This window comes from Fistularia commersonii, chromosome 30 (assembly GCF_037954325.1).
Source record: "Fistularia commersonii isolate RoL2024-O1a breed Wild chromosome 30, RoL_Fcom_v1.0, whole genome shotgun sequence".
Lineage (NCBI taxonomy): Eukaryota > Metazoa > Chordata > Actinopteri > Syngnathiformes > Fistulariidae > Fistularia > Fistularia commersonii.
This window is the reverse complement of record NC_141313.1, coordinates 9,580,351-9,597,881: the sequence shown is the minus strand read 5'-3', so window position 1 is coordinate 9,597,881 and position 17,531 is coordinate 9,580,351. Positions and strand designations below refer to the sequence as shown.

Sequence of the window (17,531 nt, the reverse complement as noted above, 5' to 3'; positions counted from 1 at the left end):
ATCATCAACACCAACAACAACAATAATAATAATAATGTTTATTATAAACCACATGAATATAATTATACTACTAGTACTAATGTTAAATTCTGCAATATGAATGAATACAGATTCTTTGAACTCTTTCCTGTCCTTTCTTTCTCTCCCTCTCTCTCTTTTTCTCCTCATTTCAGACTCTGACAGAAACAGCCCTGATGACCAGGTATGTTTATTTTCTTACACCCTTCACTCAATGGCTTCACTGTGTGACATTAAATGGAAACATAGCAATCAATCGAAAAAAAAATCTAATAATGTGAATAACGGTAAATAACCAAGAAAAAGTCGCAAATAAATTTCTTTTATTTGAAGAGTGCACTATGACTGCTGTCTGAAAATAGTACAGATATTGTAAATAATAGCAACTTTCCTGGCTGATGCAGGGCCAGCCGATGAAGACCAGCCCCTTCAGCCTCTCTCCCACACCGGCTGGCAGCAAGGTGAGCCTCTCTCTACCTGCGCGCTTCATTTTGTTCGGGACAATCCACAAAAAACTAGGAATAAAAAGTGAAATTAGCACCAAATGTTAGTTACCGGTGTATTACTATGTTACATGAACTCCTATGCTATTAAGAACTAGCTGCCTATGAAACCGCTTTTTTTGGGGTCATGGTTTGTGTATGATTTTAGGATAGCAGTGTCTGGAGGTGGGAAACGTTCCAGAAACGCGTGTGTGTGTGTGTGAGCGTGGGCGTGGGCATGGGCGTGCACTCAAGGCGTGGCCTCCCCCGCCGGCGGTGACTCCAAAATGCAAAGCGGGCGAGCTCTCCTGCGTTTATTTTTATTTTTTTGTCTTGAAAAGCGAAGGCTGACATTGCGATGGTGAGTGATAGACAGCCACGGAGGAGAAATGACAGAGGGCCGCGCGAATAAAAGAGGTCAGAGGTCGGCGGCAGACGGGTGTTTTTTTTTCAACCCGTAAAAGCACTGTCAATCAAAAGAAGACGTCTTTTAAAGGAGATCGAAAGGGTTTCCCTCGGGGTGATATTTGGAAATCTTTGCGCCGTCACTATCGATGTGCCGATAACGAAACGATGGAACGGATTTCACGTTTTCGGAGGGTGTGTGAAACAAAAACGCTACGTCTCCACGCTTGAAAAAAGATTTTTGTTGCCTTTTTTTTTATCCTTAGGTAAAGGCAGAAGAGAGCTCCGAGGCGACCCACGGCCCCGCTCCTCCGTTACCTCCGGCACCGGCCTCGCAGCAACAGCAGCAGCAGCAGCAGCAGCAGCAGCACCACCACACGCAGCTGATGCTGGCCGGTAGTCAGCTGGCGGGGGTGAGCGCGCCGACCGTCCACACGTTCACTTTTGATCCCGCGAGCGTGTTTAAACGTGACTTTTTTTCCAGTGAGCGTACACTGGTGTTGTTGTGCAATCCGCCTGAGCCACGTCGAATGCCTTTAAGCTGAAGGTCTCTTTAAGTGGCTGGCTTTTCTGGCTTGTCTTGCTCTGGCGTGCTTCTGCTCTCAGGTGCACCTTTGCCTCCGTTCCCAAAATGCTTCACTGACACAGCTCTGTGTTCTGGCTTTTTTTTCCTCCTCCTCCTCCTCCTCCGCTCTCTAACTTTCCCATCACTTTTTTCCCCTCCGCTCGCTCTGGGGCCTCACGTCTATGTTTCCCTCACAGCTTGCCGCCCTCCTCCCGGCCCAGCAGCAGCTTCTCCTCCAACAGGCCCAGGCCCAGCTGTTGGCGGCCGCGGTTCAGCAGTCGAACGCCGCCCACGCCGTCCACGCCGCGCACGCCGCCGCTCAACAGCAGCAGCAGGCCAACCAGCAGCAGCAGCAGCAGCAGCAGCAGAACCAATCGCAATCTCAGCTGCAGCAATCCAAGCAGGAGCAAACCGTCCAGGCCCCGCCTCCGCCGCCGCTGGCCCTGTCGCAGCCGATCCAGCTCACGGCCCAGGTACAGGCGACCGATCGTCTCTCAGGAAGCATCTCGGCGTGACCGCCGTCGTCTGTATCGAGGAATGACGTCCTTGTCGCGCGTTGCAGGACATCCAGCAGCTGCTCCAGCTCCAGCAACTGGTTCTGATGCCGGGGCATCCTCTGCAGTCCCCCGCCCAGTTCCTCCTGTCCCAGCCCACGCAGGCGCAGCAACAGCAGCAAGGTGAGGTTCCACCCCCCGCCGCCGCCGCCCCCAAGTCGTCTCCTTACCCACCCCGGTTATTTTGCTGTTTCGTTCTCAGCGCTGCTCTCGACACCAAATCTGATCCAGCTACCTCAGCAAAGCCCGGGGGGCCTCCTGACGACCCCGCCTCGCCTGGGACTCCAAGCACAGGTGGGCCGAGCCGACGCTTTTTTTGAGAGAAACCCGAGAAGAGCTCCCCAAATGATCGGGAAAAAGTACCTGCGGAAAAAAACAATATGCAAGGGACGGTCTCGTTCGGGGATAGGAATGTGGTAACCGCAGGTTATGCGAAGTGTTTGGGTTTATCCCGCCGTCAATCATCTTCAGCTGTCGCCAACCTTCTCTCAGGCTATAGGCGTGGAGGAAAGTAGGGGTTTGAAAAGGTCGCGGATAGGATCGGGTCCATCGCCCATATTCTGGAGATAAAGTCAAACGGAGATGGTTTGGACATGGACAGAGGATGGATGGGAAGATCTGGGTGGGATGATGCTGAGCTGCCAGGCAGGAGGAGGAACAGAGGAGAATTGTGGACATTTTCATGTTGAATTTCTCTGCATGGTGAATGAATGCCTGGGGGAATGGTTGTTTATCTCTGTATGTCTATATATCATGTGTGAATTAGTGAGTGAATGGTTTTATACCACTATATGACATGAGAATGAATGAGTGAATGGTCCCATATAATTATGTATGTTGTGTAAACGAGTGAGGAAATGGTTGTTTGACTTTTTTGGACGTGTGAAAAAAGGCAATAAATGTTGTATATCTTTGTAAGACGAATGATTGACTGAGCTATTGCTTGTTTATCTCAATATGAACAATGTATGTGTGTATTTTTATGCATGTGAATGAATGAGTGAATGGTTATATGTCTCTATATGGTGAATGAATGAATAAATGAGGTGTATGTATGTGACATGAGAATGAACGAGTGATTAACGCTTTGTCTCTATATGACGTGTCAATGAATGAGTGAATGGTTGTATGTCTCTATGACATGAGAATGAACAAGTGAATTATCTTTTGTTTCATATGACATGAGAATGAATGAGTGAATAGTCACATGTCTATTTTTGACATGTGAATGAGTGAAGAAAAGATTGTATGTCTCTTTGACTTGTGAAAGAGCAAATGAGCATTGTTTATCTCTGTATGATGAATGAATGACTGTATATAATCGGTCGTATGCCTATATGACGTAAGAATGAATTAGTGAATGGTTGTTTGTTTCTACTGGTGACCGAACCCCTTTCTCTTCCCGTAACGCGGCGCATGAATGCATCGTCACGCAATCGACAGAAATTATAGATTTTTCCATCCGCCGGTGATGAAGTCGTGTCAGACAGCGCTCTCATGCATGGAGATGCGCGATGCAAATGAGGCGAGGAGCGGTAGACGCCGCACATGGCGCTCCCCAATTAGTAGATCGGCCCAAAGCTAAGGGGTCAGATTCCTGTTTGACTTCCATCATACATTAGCATCTTCCTAGGCTACGTTCATTTAGTTTACATATAGTTTTTCCTCTAGCTCGCGATGAAAAAAGAAATGAGCACTTTTCTGACAGGATGCTTGGCAAATCCATAGCCAGTCATGTCGGGTCAAGCAATATTCCAGCTGATTGGCCGATGTGTATTCATGGCCTCCGCGCTGACAAACCTGACACATGGATTTGAATTCTTAGACGGCGGCACATCTGCCGTTGGATGCTCTTGCGGAGCTAAGTTTTCATTTCATTTCCTGGGTCTAACGTGGCTGAGCTTTACGCATAAACACCCGCCGATTATTTAACCCTCCCATGCATGTTTTATTTAACTAACATATCTGTTCGCCGCAGAGGGAGAAGAGCGGCGATGTGGTCGTTGGAAGCGGCGGCGGCTCCGTGGTCTCCGTGGGCGGCAGCGTCGTCACGTCGGTAGGCGCCAATCCCGTGTCCGGCAGCACCATGGCTTCCTCGATGAACTCGGCGTTGACCGCAGGGGGTCACGGGGGTCACATGGGGGAAGAGCCCAGCGACCTGGAGGAGCTGGAGCAGTTCGCACGCACGTTCAAGCAACGCCGAATTAAGCTAGGATTTACCCAGGTAACCGGCGTGACGGAAGGGCGGCGAAACATTCCCGTGTTAGCTTCGCCTCTTATGTGGTGTGCCCTCCGCCAACCAGGGAGACGTCGGCGTCGCCATGGGTAAACTCTACGGCAACGATTTCAGCCAGACCACCATCTCGCGCTTCGAGGCCCTCAACCTCAGCTTCAAGAACATGTGCAAGCTGAAGCCGCTCCTGGAGAAGTGGCTTAGCGACGCAGGTGAGGACGCCGGAGGCGGAAGCCGTGGGATCTGTTGTTTTTATTTTCTCATTTATCCATCTCCTTCTCTTTGCAGAAACCATGGCCGTAGACAGCATGCTGCCCAGCCCCTCCTCCATCTCCTCCCCCCTGCTGGGCATGGAGGGTGTGCCTGGCCGACGCAGGAAGAAGCGCACCAGCATTGAGACCAATGTCCGCGTTGTCCTCGAGCGCAACTTCAGCACGGTACGACCACCCGCTACAACATTCCACTTAGTGGTATTACACTCATTTCTTACGCCACAAGATACTGTAAATACGATATGTATTTCCAAAAGTCAAGACAAGTCACAGGCAGATCCCAGTTCAATAGGGGGCAGTCGATAGTTTCCGTTATGAATGAGTGTCGGTATCTATTCGTCCTGCACTTTGGTACCGTGCGCCGATGCTCTGATAGCAGCAGCCTGCACTCAAAGGACAGGATGCTGGGGTTTGCCAGAATAGCCTCTGCTTTCTTGCCTAGCTTTAGCCTCAGAAAGCTCCACCAGTTTGATCCCCACAATCCCACCATGCGTTTTTACGATGCTGTTCAGCCCGTTTGTGTCTTTCACAAACGGGTCCAAACCAGCAAATAAAACCAGCAAACCAGCAAATAAAAGAGAAGGTTAAACCAGACTCGAGAAAACAAGAAGTCATTTTCATAAAAACAGGATCCTCCTTAAAACTTCTCAATTTCTGATAAAAGTGCATGTGCTTGTGAGCCTTAGACTGCATCTGTGTTTGCCTCGATTGTCAGGTTGTCGTCGACGATGGTACCCGTGTATTTTTACTGCTGTGCAGTTCCTACTGACTAGCCATGAAAGAAAGCCGGAGAGTTTGATGGAGGTCTTTTCCTAAAATCAAAATCATAAAATCACTCATCGACCAGGCCGCGTTTGGCATCTTCGTTATTGAGGAGCGAAACAATCACAGTCGTCTGCGAACTTGACCATTTGTCTGTTTGCGCGCTGACTTCGGCACTCGTGTGACTTGTACGTCTCTATTCGTGGCCTTGTGATCGACTAGCAACCAGTCCAGGGCGAACACATGCAGTACAAGCATTACAGATAATGAATGAATGATTTCATCAAATTACTGATTTAGTTTTTGATAATTCATGTACCCTTATAGTTGAATTTACGGCGAGAGGTTTTGCTCCGGCACCTTCATGGCTTTACTTCTACGGCTGTCCTCCTCAGAACCAGAAGCCTACCTCGGAGGAGATCCTACTGATGGCCGAGCAGCTCAACATGGAGAAGGAGGTGATTCGCGTGTGGTTCTGCAACCGCCGGCAGAAGGAGAAGCGCATCAACCCGTCCAGCAGCACCACCCCTCCGCTGCCGAGCCAGACCTCGCCCGTCGTGACGCACAAAGCTCCCTGCTACAGTCCGCACATGGTACGGTCCAACCCGCCGCACCGCTGTATTATTTTCCTCAATATCTGAACCGTCCGGAAATACATTTCTGGTGTCTCTCTCCCCCCGCAGATATCGAGTCAAAGTCTGTCCCAGGTCACTACCAGCCTCAGCACAACAGGTGAGTCGTTATTAGTTTGTTCCTGGCGCGAGGAATCATCGATAAATTATCAAAAGGGTCTGAAAATTGCTTCTCAATTTGTAGTTTCACGGAACCAGAGGGGCCGTCAGGGGGAAGATTAAACTGCTGCTGACATTATTAGTGAGAGATTTCTTGTCCGGTCCGAGCCTTTTACCAGATTGATGAAACGTGGAACAAAAGTCACTTTGAAAAAAAAAAAAAAAAAATGACTTCTTTGAGAGAAAGACCGAAATAGAAAATGGGAAACGATGGCGTTCGGACGCGGCGGCATCTCGAGTTGTTTACTCCTGTGAGTCACGACCTGGCGTGATTGATGATCGGGCCACAGCGCCGCGCAACAGACGTGACAAATCGCCCGACGGGTCGGAGGGGGGGGATGGGTCGGCGCAATGGAAATTTCTCCGGCCCTTTGAGCCGAGGCGAAGAAACTTTGTGTGTAAATGAACTTTGTCGCCGAAGAGTTTATTGAGCTGTCACTCATCGCGACGGCGACATCAGCGTCTAGCGCTAACCATTACACAGCATTCTTGACGCCCTTTGTCTCGCTCTACCCACAGCCGCCAGTTTGTCACCGACAGCATCCTGCCCAATGACTCCCATCAGCTCGGCGGCGGCGGGGTCCACCCCTTCTTCTGTGAACCCGCCCCCTCATAGCACAGCTAGCCCCGCCCCTCCCGGTCTCGGGGCTCACGGACTCAGTGCCGGGTGAGTGTTGAAACGAACCGTCCACTTTGATGAGCAAGTCCGGACCGCACAGGTGCATCATGGGATGTACCATGATGGTGGCGTTCTGTCTTCGGACGCTTGGGGTAGAAAGAAAGGGAAGGACAGAAAAAAAAATAGATTGAAAGCAACGTGGGATAGAGACGTGGAGGTGTAAGGGTTTAAAGGGACAGGCACAAATGATCAAATATTAACACTAGCGCTAGCAGTTACGTGCTAATGGACGTCCTAAGGGGCGGCATGGCGCAATCGTCTTTGGAACGGAACATTCCTGGTTTGATTCCCGGCTCCTCCTAGCGTGTCAAAGTGTTGTTGAGCAAGACGCTGAACCCCTAACTGCTCCCCTGGCGCCGGTGGACGGCGGCCTACTGCTCATGGTTCATCCATGATGGGTTCATTGCAGAGAACAAATTTCCCCACCAGTGATTAATAAAGGATACATTATTATTCATAGCCTTACGTGATGCAATAATAGGTTTAATATTCGTAAGAACAGCGGTTAGCATAGCAGTTTGGCTAAGTACGGAAGAAACACCACTCGGAGATTTCATTTGTCAAGTTCAAGTTCAGATTCCTATATTTCCTCGTAACCAAAATTTGTTTAAAAATGTACAGTTGGAATGATCTCAGGAAAGGAAAATTTCAGCGGGTCATCCAGCCCCTGAACCGAGAGAAACCTACCTAAAATCTTTTGGGTTTGCGTCACCTAAAACTGCCATCTCTTGTGTGTGTCTGTGTGTGTGTGTGTGTGTGTGTGTCTGTGTGTCTGTGTGTGTGTTTAGGAACACAATGATGGGAGTAAGCACAGGGATGAACCAAGCCCTCATTGGCAGCAACCCTCTGGCCACCATGCAAGGTGTGTTGATGCACGCATGTGTGTGTTTTTTTAATACATATATACGTATATATATATGTATGTGTGTGTGTGTGTGTGTGTGTGTGTGTGTGTGGCTTTTAGCCCAGTGGGTCCTCACACGTCTCAATTTCTAAAGAACCCCCCTCACCCACACTCTATCCCTCCAAAGAGAATCGCCTTGGACCACGGCAACCCCCCCCCCTCCGACACACACACACACACATACTCCGCCTCCTGCTCACACACACACAACTGTGTGTGAGTGAACGGCTCGGCATGGTGAAAAAAATCCAATTCGATTCCCACACAATACCCCACTATTATCACCCGGCGACAAGCGGCCCTTATGGCGAAGCTTAGGGAGTCCGAGGCGTCGTACAGTGAACAGCCGGCCGGTCAACAATCCCCCCGATTCTAATATCGGGACCTGTCGGCTAAATAACCGGTTTCCACTCATAACTCCCTTTTTGAAAGATTTGCTGCCAAATCAATTAAGCATCAAAAATAGCGTTTGTCAAGCTCCGCTTTGAATCTGTCATGTGGTCCATCCGCAGACGCCCCCCCAAAAGTCACTCAGCCTCGCGTCGTTGAGACGGAAGCAGTCGGTTATAGAACCGCAGCTCCGGCACTGCCGGCGCCCGTCGGACTTTTATGTCGAGGGGGAAGAAAAAAAAAAGAGTCGGAGGAAGATGAAATGTTGAAGCGAAGCGGGGGGATTTTAGCGTTTGATTCCCCCTTCGGGGTGACACACACTGAGACTATTCACACACACACTCACTCACACAAACACAGAGTGTTTGCTGTTGCACAGAAATACAAACGTCTGCAGGTTTTCTTTAAAGGGTATTCTGTCACCCCTTGATGTTGGTTGATTACATCACTCGGATAGTTTTAAACGTTGCTCAGGAGATTGCTAAACTTTTGCCGGCACTGCTGGCAGGCTGGGTGCATCGGTGGGCTCGTTCGCCAAGCAAGAGCAAACGGGCCGGTGATTACGCTGTAATTACTCCTATCGTTATGTTATAACAAGCGTGCACTTTCAGCGGCGTTTGCTCGGCATTGTGTTTTAGCGGAATGTTTCTTTGGGTGTCGGAGCGGTTAGCGTTTCCGCTAAAAGCAAGAAGATCCCCGGTTCGATTCCGACAGAGGACCTTTCTGTGTGGAGCCACTGAATGTTGTTTGTTTATGTTTGGTGAACGAATGACCGAGTGAATGTTTGTACCGTAATTCCCGGACTATTAGCCGCTACCATTTTCACACACTTAAACAAGGATGCGGCTTATTTATGATTTTTTTCGGGCTTCATGCTGGCAAAAAGTTTTACCCATAACAACAATTCTAAGTTTACACAAGTGACATAGAGAGTGTCGATGATAGAGAGACTAAGAAAATGTGTGATGAAGGAGAGCTGTTTCATTCCCACGCTGAAGAAGACGACTTTTAATGCGCAGAGTGTAGATTAAGATAGGGATTAATGGCTTTTCCTGGTAGGCTACTGTATTTTCAAGTTTTCTAACCTGACATGCTGCAGGCACTGTTTGGAAAAAAAAACATTTACGGCACGTATTCAATTAAAAGTAAAAAAAATATTTCTTTGTAATTATCTCACGTTACAAATGGACACTTGCGGACAAGTACAGCCTATATATGTACGATTTCTTTTTCTTTTCAAATTAAGTGGGTGCGGCTTATACTCAGGTGCACACAGTAGTCCGAGAATGACATCATGTCAATATGGCAGTGAATTTAAGGTTTTAAGGATTCAAGCTTTTTATTGTCCTTACGCGGAGTACGACGAAATTTAGAGATAGGAGCTCAAACCGACCTTTAAAGGCAGGACACAACACAACAATACAACCATAGCAGCATCTCTGGGTTAGATGTAAGAAAAAAAGCATCTAGAAGAGTAAATAGATAAATATGTAGAGAAAAGAGAAAGAAAAAAGTTAAAAAGTAGATGAATGAAAATGAATGATTGCATGTCCCCATACGTGGACCAGCCACTCGCCCAATGACGACTGGGATAGGCTCCGCCCCTTCCACTTCCCCGACTGCAGGATAAGCGATATAGATAATGAACGAATGAATAAATCTTTGTCCTCAAGGTTTTTAACCCCGTTGCTTTTGCTAATGTAATCCTCTGTCTCTCCTCCTCCTCCCATGTGGTTGGATATGGCTTCCATTCATCTCCACCTCTTCCTCACCCTCATCTTCCTCCCCCTCCAGCCCTTGCAGCCAACAGCGGGCAGCTGTCCATCTCCAGCCTGGAAGGGGGAGCGGGCCACATGCTCCTTGGTGGACCCGGGGGTTCCGCTGTACCGCCCTCCCTACGGCCCTCGCTCTTCCTCAACCGCCCGTCCCTCCTCCCCATGGTGACGGGCTCCATGGCGACGGGATCCGCGCCCGCCATGGGACTGGTCAGCGGGAGCGCCGGCGGCGGAGCGTGCGGCCTGAGGCCGTCGTTCGCCCAGTCGCCTCCGCCGGGCGCCGGCAACCTCATGAGCCCGACCTCTTGCCCCGAGGAGTCGGCGTCGCCCTGCTCAAGCCCCGCCTCTTTCTGTTCCTTCAGTGAAGCGTCGCCGCCGCCACTGGGAGGGGCCATGGCCGAGTGATTTCCTGACTGACGGCCGGAATCTCCAGTCAGGGGAGGCCTGGGGAGGAGCGCCGGAGGAAGCTTTAAATTTTTCCTTTTTTTTGGATTTTCAAACCTCGCCTTTCAACCAAAGCCATCTCTCTGTCTGATCCATCCCTCGTGTCGTCCCACTGTCTCTCTCTCTCTCTCTCTCTCTCTCTCTCTCTCTCTCTCTCTCTCTCTCTCGGTCCCCCTGACGACGTCCTGCGAAGCCAAAAATATACACATCTGGATGAGTGGGGGGCCAAACAGGAGAGGCGGGGGGGGAACCTGAAACCAAATAATGATTGACAGCTGGAGAGGCGGCACTGCGGAGCATCCGGAGGCGAGGTTTTTTTTTTTTTTGTTTTGTTTTTTTTGTTTTCTTATTGGCTGGCGAGGAAGGAAAAAAAACACACACACCGGGCGAGGGCGTGGGTGGGCGGGGCGAAGAAGAGGTTAAGACCAAAACTCCAAGATGCTCGAAGATGAAAACCAAAATCTCCAAATACCAAAAACTGAAAACCAAAAAAAAAAAAAAGAAAAAAAAAACTGAGAGAAAAGCTTTAGTTCTTTTGCGTCCTGACCCGGCGGGGTCGGCCGGGCGACTCCACCCGCCTCCATCCTAGACATTCTCCATCTCATCCTCCAGTCCCACCTCGACTTTTTTTCGCCGCTGAAAGTCTACCTCCCTCTCTCTTTCTCTCTCTCTACTCTCTCGCTCTCATGCGGTCGACCGATTGGTCGGTGAAAAAAAAAATTCCGCCTTCCTCGTGGGAATGCGCACTCCCCGCACACACACACACGCACACACACACACACCAGACTCACGGTGGATCAGCTGTTTTTTTTGGATATCAAACTCACAATGGATTTAGTTCTCCGGGATTCTCCATCGTCATCACCATCTTCATCTCTATTCCCCACCTCTGTATCTCATGCTCTTAGAAAAAAAGAACATGAAATCAGATGAAGATGATCTCCATCTCCATTCCTGGCCTCCATATCTTATGCTCTGCCAAAAAAAAACAAACCAAAGTCTCAGCAGTATTTTCCAGGTGCCACAGAGGGAGGTGGTGTATTTTTGAGGGGTTTGTGGAGGGGTGTTGCGCAATCCCCCCCCCCCTCCTCCCGCCCTTTTTTCGCAGCATCGCCACGTCACGGCACGGACCGCTCGCCCACCGCCAGACGGTCACCCTTGGATACCAAAGCACCCACCCCCCACCCCACCCCACCCCAGGCAGCGCCTGTCTCTGGATTCGCCCAGGAGACGAGTGTCCAGACAAAACCTCAGCCGTGTCAAAGGGAAAACACACACACACACACACACACATATATGAAAGAGTCCAATCGCCCCCCCCCTTGCTTCTCCCTTCCTCAAAAAAAAAAAAGAACAAAAGAAAGAGGTGAAGCTCCTGCCCCCGAACCCCTGCCCTCCATCCCCTCTCCTTCGTCTCCAAAGATCTCATCAAAGGGGGCCGGGGAGAGAAAAGAAGAAGAAGAGGAAAAGGAGGGGAAAAAAACGGGGAGGTAATATGGAGAGCCAAAGGTACACACACACACACACGAAAAAAAAAAAGCTGCGCGGGGAGAAAATAAGACAAGGAAGAGGAGGAGTGCTTGAAGCGGCGGACCAAAAAAAAAAAAAAAAAACAAACAAACCAAAAAGTAACCCTAAACCAAAAGCTACTACTACTGCTGTTAGTCGTGTACGAGTGACTGCTCCGTAAACTAAACCAAATACAAACCAAGAGGCGGGAGGTGGAGGTGGGTTGGGGGGGGTCGGGTCCTGTCCGTCTGTCTGTCTTTTAACTGTGATGCTGGTCTTGTATCGACGGACGAGAGCCGTCCTCGGCCCTCCGCCTCGCCCCGGGGACGGATAAGATACGGAATAACCTCAATGAACTGACTTTGAAAATATATATATTTTTTGTCTTTTTTTCTTTGTCTTTTTTTTGGGGGGCTTTCCATAGTGTGTCTGTCAACAATGTATGGATTTCTTGGGTTGTCATTGCTTTCTACTTGATATGTGGCGGGAAAAATAGGGGCGGGTGGGCGCGGCGGGTGGGCATGGGCGGCGGGTTCGGCGACGTGTTACCTGTTTTTCATCTCTTGTCTCTTTCGTTGTGCTGTGGGCTATTTTTTTTTTTTCCAGATTTAATTTATTTTATAATTTATCATTTTTTTTTAGGAAGGAGAAAACTGTGAAACTGTAGCCTCAGATAACAAAAAAAAAATTCTTTTTCTTTGTTTTTTTTTTTTTTTTTTTTGTTGATGTTGTTTATCCAGAATGTTAAAAAAGCCAAAACTGAAAACCAAAAGCAAACTTTTTACACACACAACCAAATAGAAGAACCAAACCAATGCACAAGTTGTTGAAAAGTGGCGCAGCTGAAGTGAGGTGTGTGTGTGTGAGAGAACGTGTGTATGTGTGTGTGTGTGTGTGTGTGTGTGTGTGTGTCGCACCGAGCTAGGTACACAACACAAACTTTTTTTGTCGTACAGTAATAATTTACCAAGCACTGATTTGAGCTCGTTGATGGCACGATTCTGGGCCCGAAGTCCCGTCGCTCTGACCGATTCCAGTTCGCTGGACTGCCGTGGCCTCGCAGGCGTGAGAAAAAGGGGGCGGGAATCCACTCCTAATATAAAGATAGACTTTTGGAAAACACATTTGCGCCTATAGAGAGGCTATTGACTTTACAACTGATTTATTGTCTGTTTGTCACCAAATCTTAAAATTTGAAACGGCACGATCACACAGTCCGGGAAAATAGGTCAAAATAATATTGGTCGAAATAACAGCCGTTGTTGTATAAGGTGACATTTATTCTACTTTAATGCATTATAATGGCTTTTTTAGCCATTTTACTTCTCATTGAAGTCTTATTTTGTCACTTCCATCACATTGAAATTTATTTTACTGAAACAACTAATTCCCAGAAATCATTGATGATGCGTGGCATCAGCCGCGCAATGGCGTGCCCAACAGAAAAAAAAAATCTGCCATAAAATGACCTGCTATTACTTTATAAATGCATTATTAATATCAGTTACTTTATAAATGCTTTAAATATGAATTGCAGCCCAAATCCTAAATGTGAGACCTTATGTTAGCAAGACCTCCTGAAATTATAATCGCATTTTTAACCCAAACCTCAATTTCATTTCAGTCAGTGATGTTTTTATGGAGTACAATTATATATATGGATGGATAAATATATATATATATATGTAGACGGGCGGGGGGGGGCCTCTGCAGCCAAGCCGGCAGGAACGGGTCACGGTGGCGGGGGGGGGGACGGGGCCCCGGGTCGGAGCCAAACGGAGGGACAGGGTTTGTCGGGCTTCTTATCCACTCAGTTACAAGGCAAGCGATGATGAAGATGATGCCGAGGTTGGGGGACGAGGGTGGGAAGGGGGCGCAGACCTGTGACACAGACGGAAGGACGACACCGTCCATTTTTTGTTTTTCAAGGGAATGTATCTATTATTAGTTCTCTTAGGTTTTTGTAGGCAAAACTGCTCTTACTTGTTGCTGGTGTATAAAAAAAAGGCCGGGACTTTTATCCCTCGCCGCTGCCGCCGACGACGACCGGGGACGAAATCTCGATATAAGAAACCCAAAGCTTTAAAAACTCTTTATCTCTCGCTGGCTCTTTGTTGGGAAAAAAAAAGAAAAAAAAAAAAATTTGTATTTATTGTACGAGTGTGTTTGTATTTGATGAACTTCTTTGTCTCTCGCCTCCTTAATTTATTGACTCTTTTTATTTATGTATTTATTGGATTCTATTTATCTCCAGATCTTTGTAATATTTTTTTTTCCTTTCCGGGGAAGGGGGGACAATGTGAGGCTCCCGTATGTGCGGAGGAGACGCCGAAACCAAAACTTTTAAAGAAAAAAAAAAAAAGGACTGTTGCAACCCCGAGACACGGAGAGAAATCATGGGGCGCGGCGACGGAGGAAACCACGTGACCAGAAGTAAACCGCCACGTTTGCTCTTCACGAAAAATCGAAATCGAAACACTTTAATCGCGTTTATCTTTGGTTGAACGGTTTCCATGACGACACGTAAACATCCAAGACAAGGCGCCACTCATGCAGGATTGGGCACGGGCAAAAAAAAAAGAAAAATAACCACATGTGATGCTACGCAGACTTCCTGTTTACTCTGAATGGTAATAACCGTGATATTACATTGGATCAGATGCTTGTAAAGGCTTCTTGCAGGCACCGCTGCTTTGAAGGGCCGCCAGGTCCTCTTATGACTTTACTGTTATTTTATGTCATCTCTTGCGATATTTCCCGGCAATCTATCAGCAAGCCTCCCCCTATGGAAGGGAATTCTTAACCCCGCCCCGATTCGGCCAGTCACGGTTGCAAAGAGCAAAAAAAACTCGCCAAATTGCGGGTTGGATCCTCGTCGCCGGATGTTCAAAAACGGCACGTCAGCCGTCTTCCGGATCACCACGCTTTGTCGCCGGTTGCGTTTTTTTTCCTCCGGTCACGTTTCTTGTATTAAAAAAAAGAAACCTCCGTGACTTTTCCTCCGTCCCGCCTCGGTGGAGGGGGCGAGGCCTTCGACTCGTACCTCTGACGCGCCGACGCAGAAATACCAAATAGACATTCAAGCTTTAATGACTTGTCTGAACTCAGGAGCCGAGGGAGGAGGAGGGGGGGAAACTCGGGGCCCCTGGTACGGCGGATCCAAGGCAGGAAAGATTTCCTTCACCAGTTCTCATGGCTTTAACCTCCAGAACACACTCCTCTCCTGCTCCCTTCTTTTTTTTTTTTGGAGGGGGGGGGGGGGAGTCCGGAGAGGAGTGTGTGTGTGCGTGTGTGTGTGTTCATCGACTGCTGTCAGAGGAAAAACACTTGAACTCTAGCTGACTCGCTTTTTATTTCTTGAACAAGTGTGTTAAGGGGCAAAGGAAATTTTTACATGGTTCTTTCAATTAATTTATTCTAATTTATTTTATTCTATTTTTTTTTTTCTCCGACAGCGGCGCGGCTAGGTTTAGTGTGCCTGTGTAGCCTGACTCTGCTGTGGCGGACAGAGAATGATACCAAAGTTAAAAAACTACCACAGCAGGGGATGGGGGGGGGAACGCTACACTACAAACATCACACACACCGACACACACACAGACACACACACTGTTTACACACACACATTCCACGTGTATATAGACATTCAGGATTCTTGTTAGGGATTAAAAACAAAAAAATAAAGGTTGAGAAAACACACTGTCAGTTAATGAGAGCACTTCAGGCCTCGGCAGTTTTTTTTCTACCGTAGTTCTTCTTCTGTGGTTGCGAAAATGTGAACTCTTGCCCCTCCGAGTTGCCGTGGGCGACCAGGCGCCTCTTGGCCCTCGGGAGTGAAAAAAAAAAAAAAACGCAAAACGCGTGACCCGACGCCGGAGGAGTGGAAGTGACGAGAGAAGAACTCGAGCAGATATCGTTTACCCCCCACTCCCCCACCCCAATCTCTCCCTCTCCCTTCCATCTCGTGCTTCATTTATTTCGGAGAAATCTAAAAACAAACAAACAAACAAAAACAAAAAAAAAGAAATGCGTTCCTTTCTATTTTTTCTACGATGCAGCTTAAATCCAAAGGTTGATAAAAGGACAGCAAAGATAGATTTTACTGCTAACGAAATAAAAAAAAAAAATGTAAAAAGGAAAAAAAAAATAGAAATAAAAAAATAAATAAACCTCAATAGTAAAAACCAAAGAGCTCCACTGTTTCTTCTCACTTTGATTTTCTCTTCTCTGTATTGTACAACTCCCGTTTTCTATGCTGGCTGTGAAACTCCAAAGGTGTTCTTTATTATAGCCTGATGATGATGATGATGATGATGATAATGATGATGATGATGATGATGATGAAGATGTAACAAACACTGCTCTGTAAGCTTTAGTCCATTCTTTTTATTCGATATGATGCTGTTTTTTCGACCTTGAGGTTCTCGCCGTCGGAGTTTGTTCTTCTGGCCTGGTTCTGTTGGAAACGTTTGGGTTTGAAACTGTTCTCGACTGTCCCTTAAGTCATCGCTATCTGTGTGCCTGTTGTTCTGGGGGCCCGGGAAAAGGGGACGAAACAAACCTGTAAGTGTTAGGAATAAAGTGCAAATTTAGACCAACCTCATCGCTCATGTGTGTTTCTTCTATTGTATTTATTCATATGTTTGTTTGCATTACTTTGTTTTTTAGTGTTGCAGGATGGACATGCTAACGTTCTTAGCATAACCTCCCGCATAGTGTTGGTGGTCAGCATTGCTGCCTCTTAGCGAGAAGGTCCCCAGTTGGATTCCCACAGGTGGATCTCCACGTTCTCCCTCGTGACCCCTGGGTTCTCTCATGCAGGAGGTGCAATAGAGACACTATTAACGAACGTGGTTGTCTGGTTGTATGTCTCAATAGAATGTTTAAAAGACAGAGTAAATGGTTGTACAGCGGTCCCTTAACATGCAAATTTAATTTGTTCCAGAAGTGTGTTCGTATGTTGATTTTTTCATATCTTATATGAATTTTCCTCATTTAAAATAAAAGAAAAAGGATATCTATATAGAAAAACACTGAAAAAGACCCTTTTGCTATCTCTGTCAATGTCACTGTGACATGTGAATGAGAAACTTATTAGTTTATAATGTAGTCTATAGTTTTAATGCCAAAGCAGCGGTCGGGAACATATGGCTCGCGAGCAATATATGGCTCTTCCAGTGATGGCTCCGAGACAATTTTGAGTTGAAAAAAATCAGTTTGGAACTGATTTTAAAATACTTGTGATATTTCCTCATAATACTGTGTAATTTTGAAGTAAACAGAAATTAGTTTTGAAGATAAATGTCACCAATGGCTTCCGAGCATTGTAAAGGTAAAGAAATCAATTCTATCAGATAGCCAAATGGTTTATCTGCTTCAACCCTTGTAACGGAAAAGATGGTGAAAAGAAAAAAAAAAAGACAATGATTACCGTGCATTCCAGGCTGCATGGACAGAGGAATTTACATTTGGATCTGCGGTATGACTGCTATGCAATGATAAAATTGCATCGATGAAACGGTCAAATATAAAATGGCACTTCAAACAAGTCCAAGCAGCACCAGAGGTCACATTAAATGTAAGGCATATTTAATTTATACACATTGAAAATACTATATGGCTCTCAAATTTAGAAATATTTGGCTTTTATGGCTCTCCCGGTCAAAAATTTTCCTGAACCCCTTGTCTATAGTAATGTCGTCTATTAGTCTATACCAGGGGTGCTCACACTTTTTCAGCATGTGAGCT

At 47.2% G+C, this 17,531-nt stretch overlaps 1 protein-coding gene across 1 annotated transcript; it reads left to right on the top strand.

The window, feature by feature from the left end:
- Positions 1-380: 380 nt before the first annotated feature.
- Positions 381-10,249, top strand: LOC147216384 (POU domain, class 2, transcription factor 2-like). Its single transcript, XM_086177594.1, has 12 exons — positions 381-479; positions 1,172-1,318; positions 2,033-2,147; positions 2,227-2,318; positions 4,003-4,248; positions 4,328-4,469; positions 4,546-4,694; positions 5,687-5,884; positions 5,975-6,023; positions 6,602-6,749; positions 7,550-7,623; positions 9,850-10,249. Exons 1-12 carry the CDS (start codon positions 417-419, stop codon positions 10,233-10,235), a joined length of 1,809 nt encoding a protein of 602 aa, XP_086033720.1. The 5' UTR covers positions 381-416; the 3' UTR covers positions 10,236-10,249.
- The last annotated feature ends 7,282 nt before the right edge of the window (positions 10,250-17,531 follow it).

What these genes read in the sequence shown, in the direction of transcription:
- LOC147216384 (XM_086177594.1), top strand. Translation starts at nt 417, where the DNA reads ATGCAGGGCCAGCCGATGAAGACCAGCCCCTTCAGCCTCTCTCCCACA. An exon ending in GAAGTGGCTTAGCGACGCAG is followed by an intron (nt 4,470 to 4,545) that starts GTGAGGACGCCG and finishes TTCTCTTTGCAG; the next exon opens with AAACCATGGCCGTAGACAGC. An exon ending in CCTGCTACAGTCCGCACATG is followed by an intron (nt 5,885 to 5,974) that starts GTACGGTCCAAC and finishes CTCCCCCCGCAG; the next exon opens with ATATCGAGTCAAAGTCTGTC.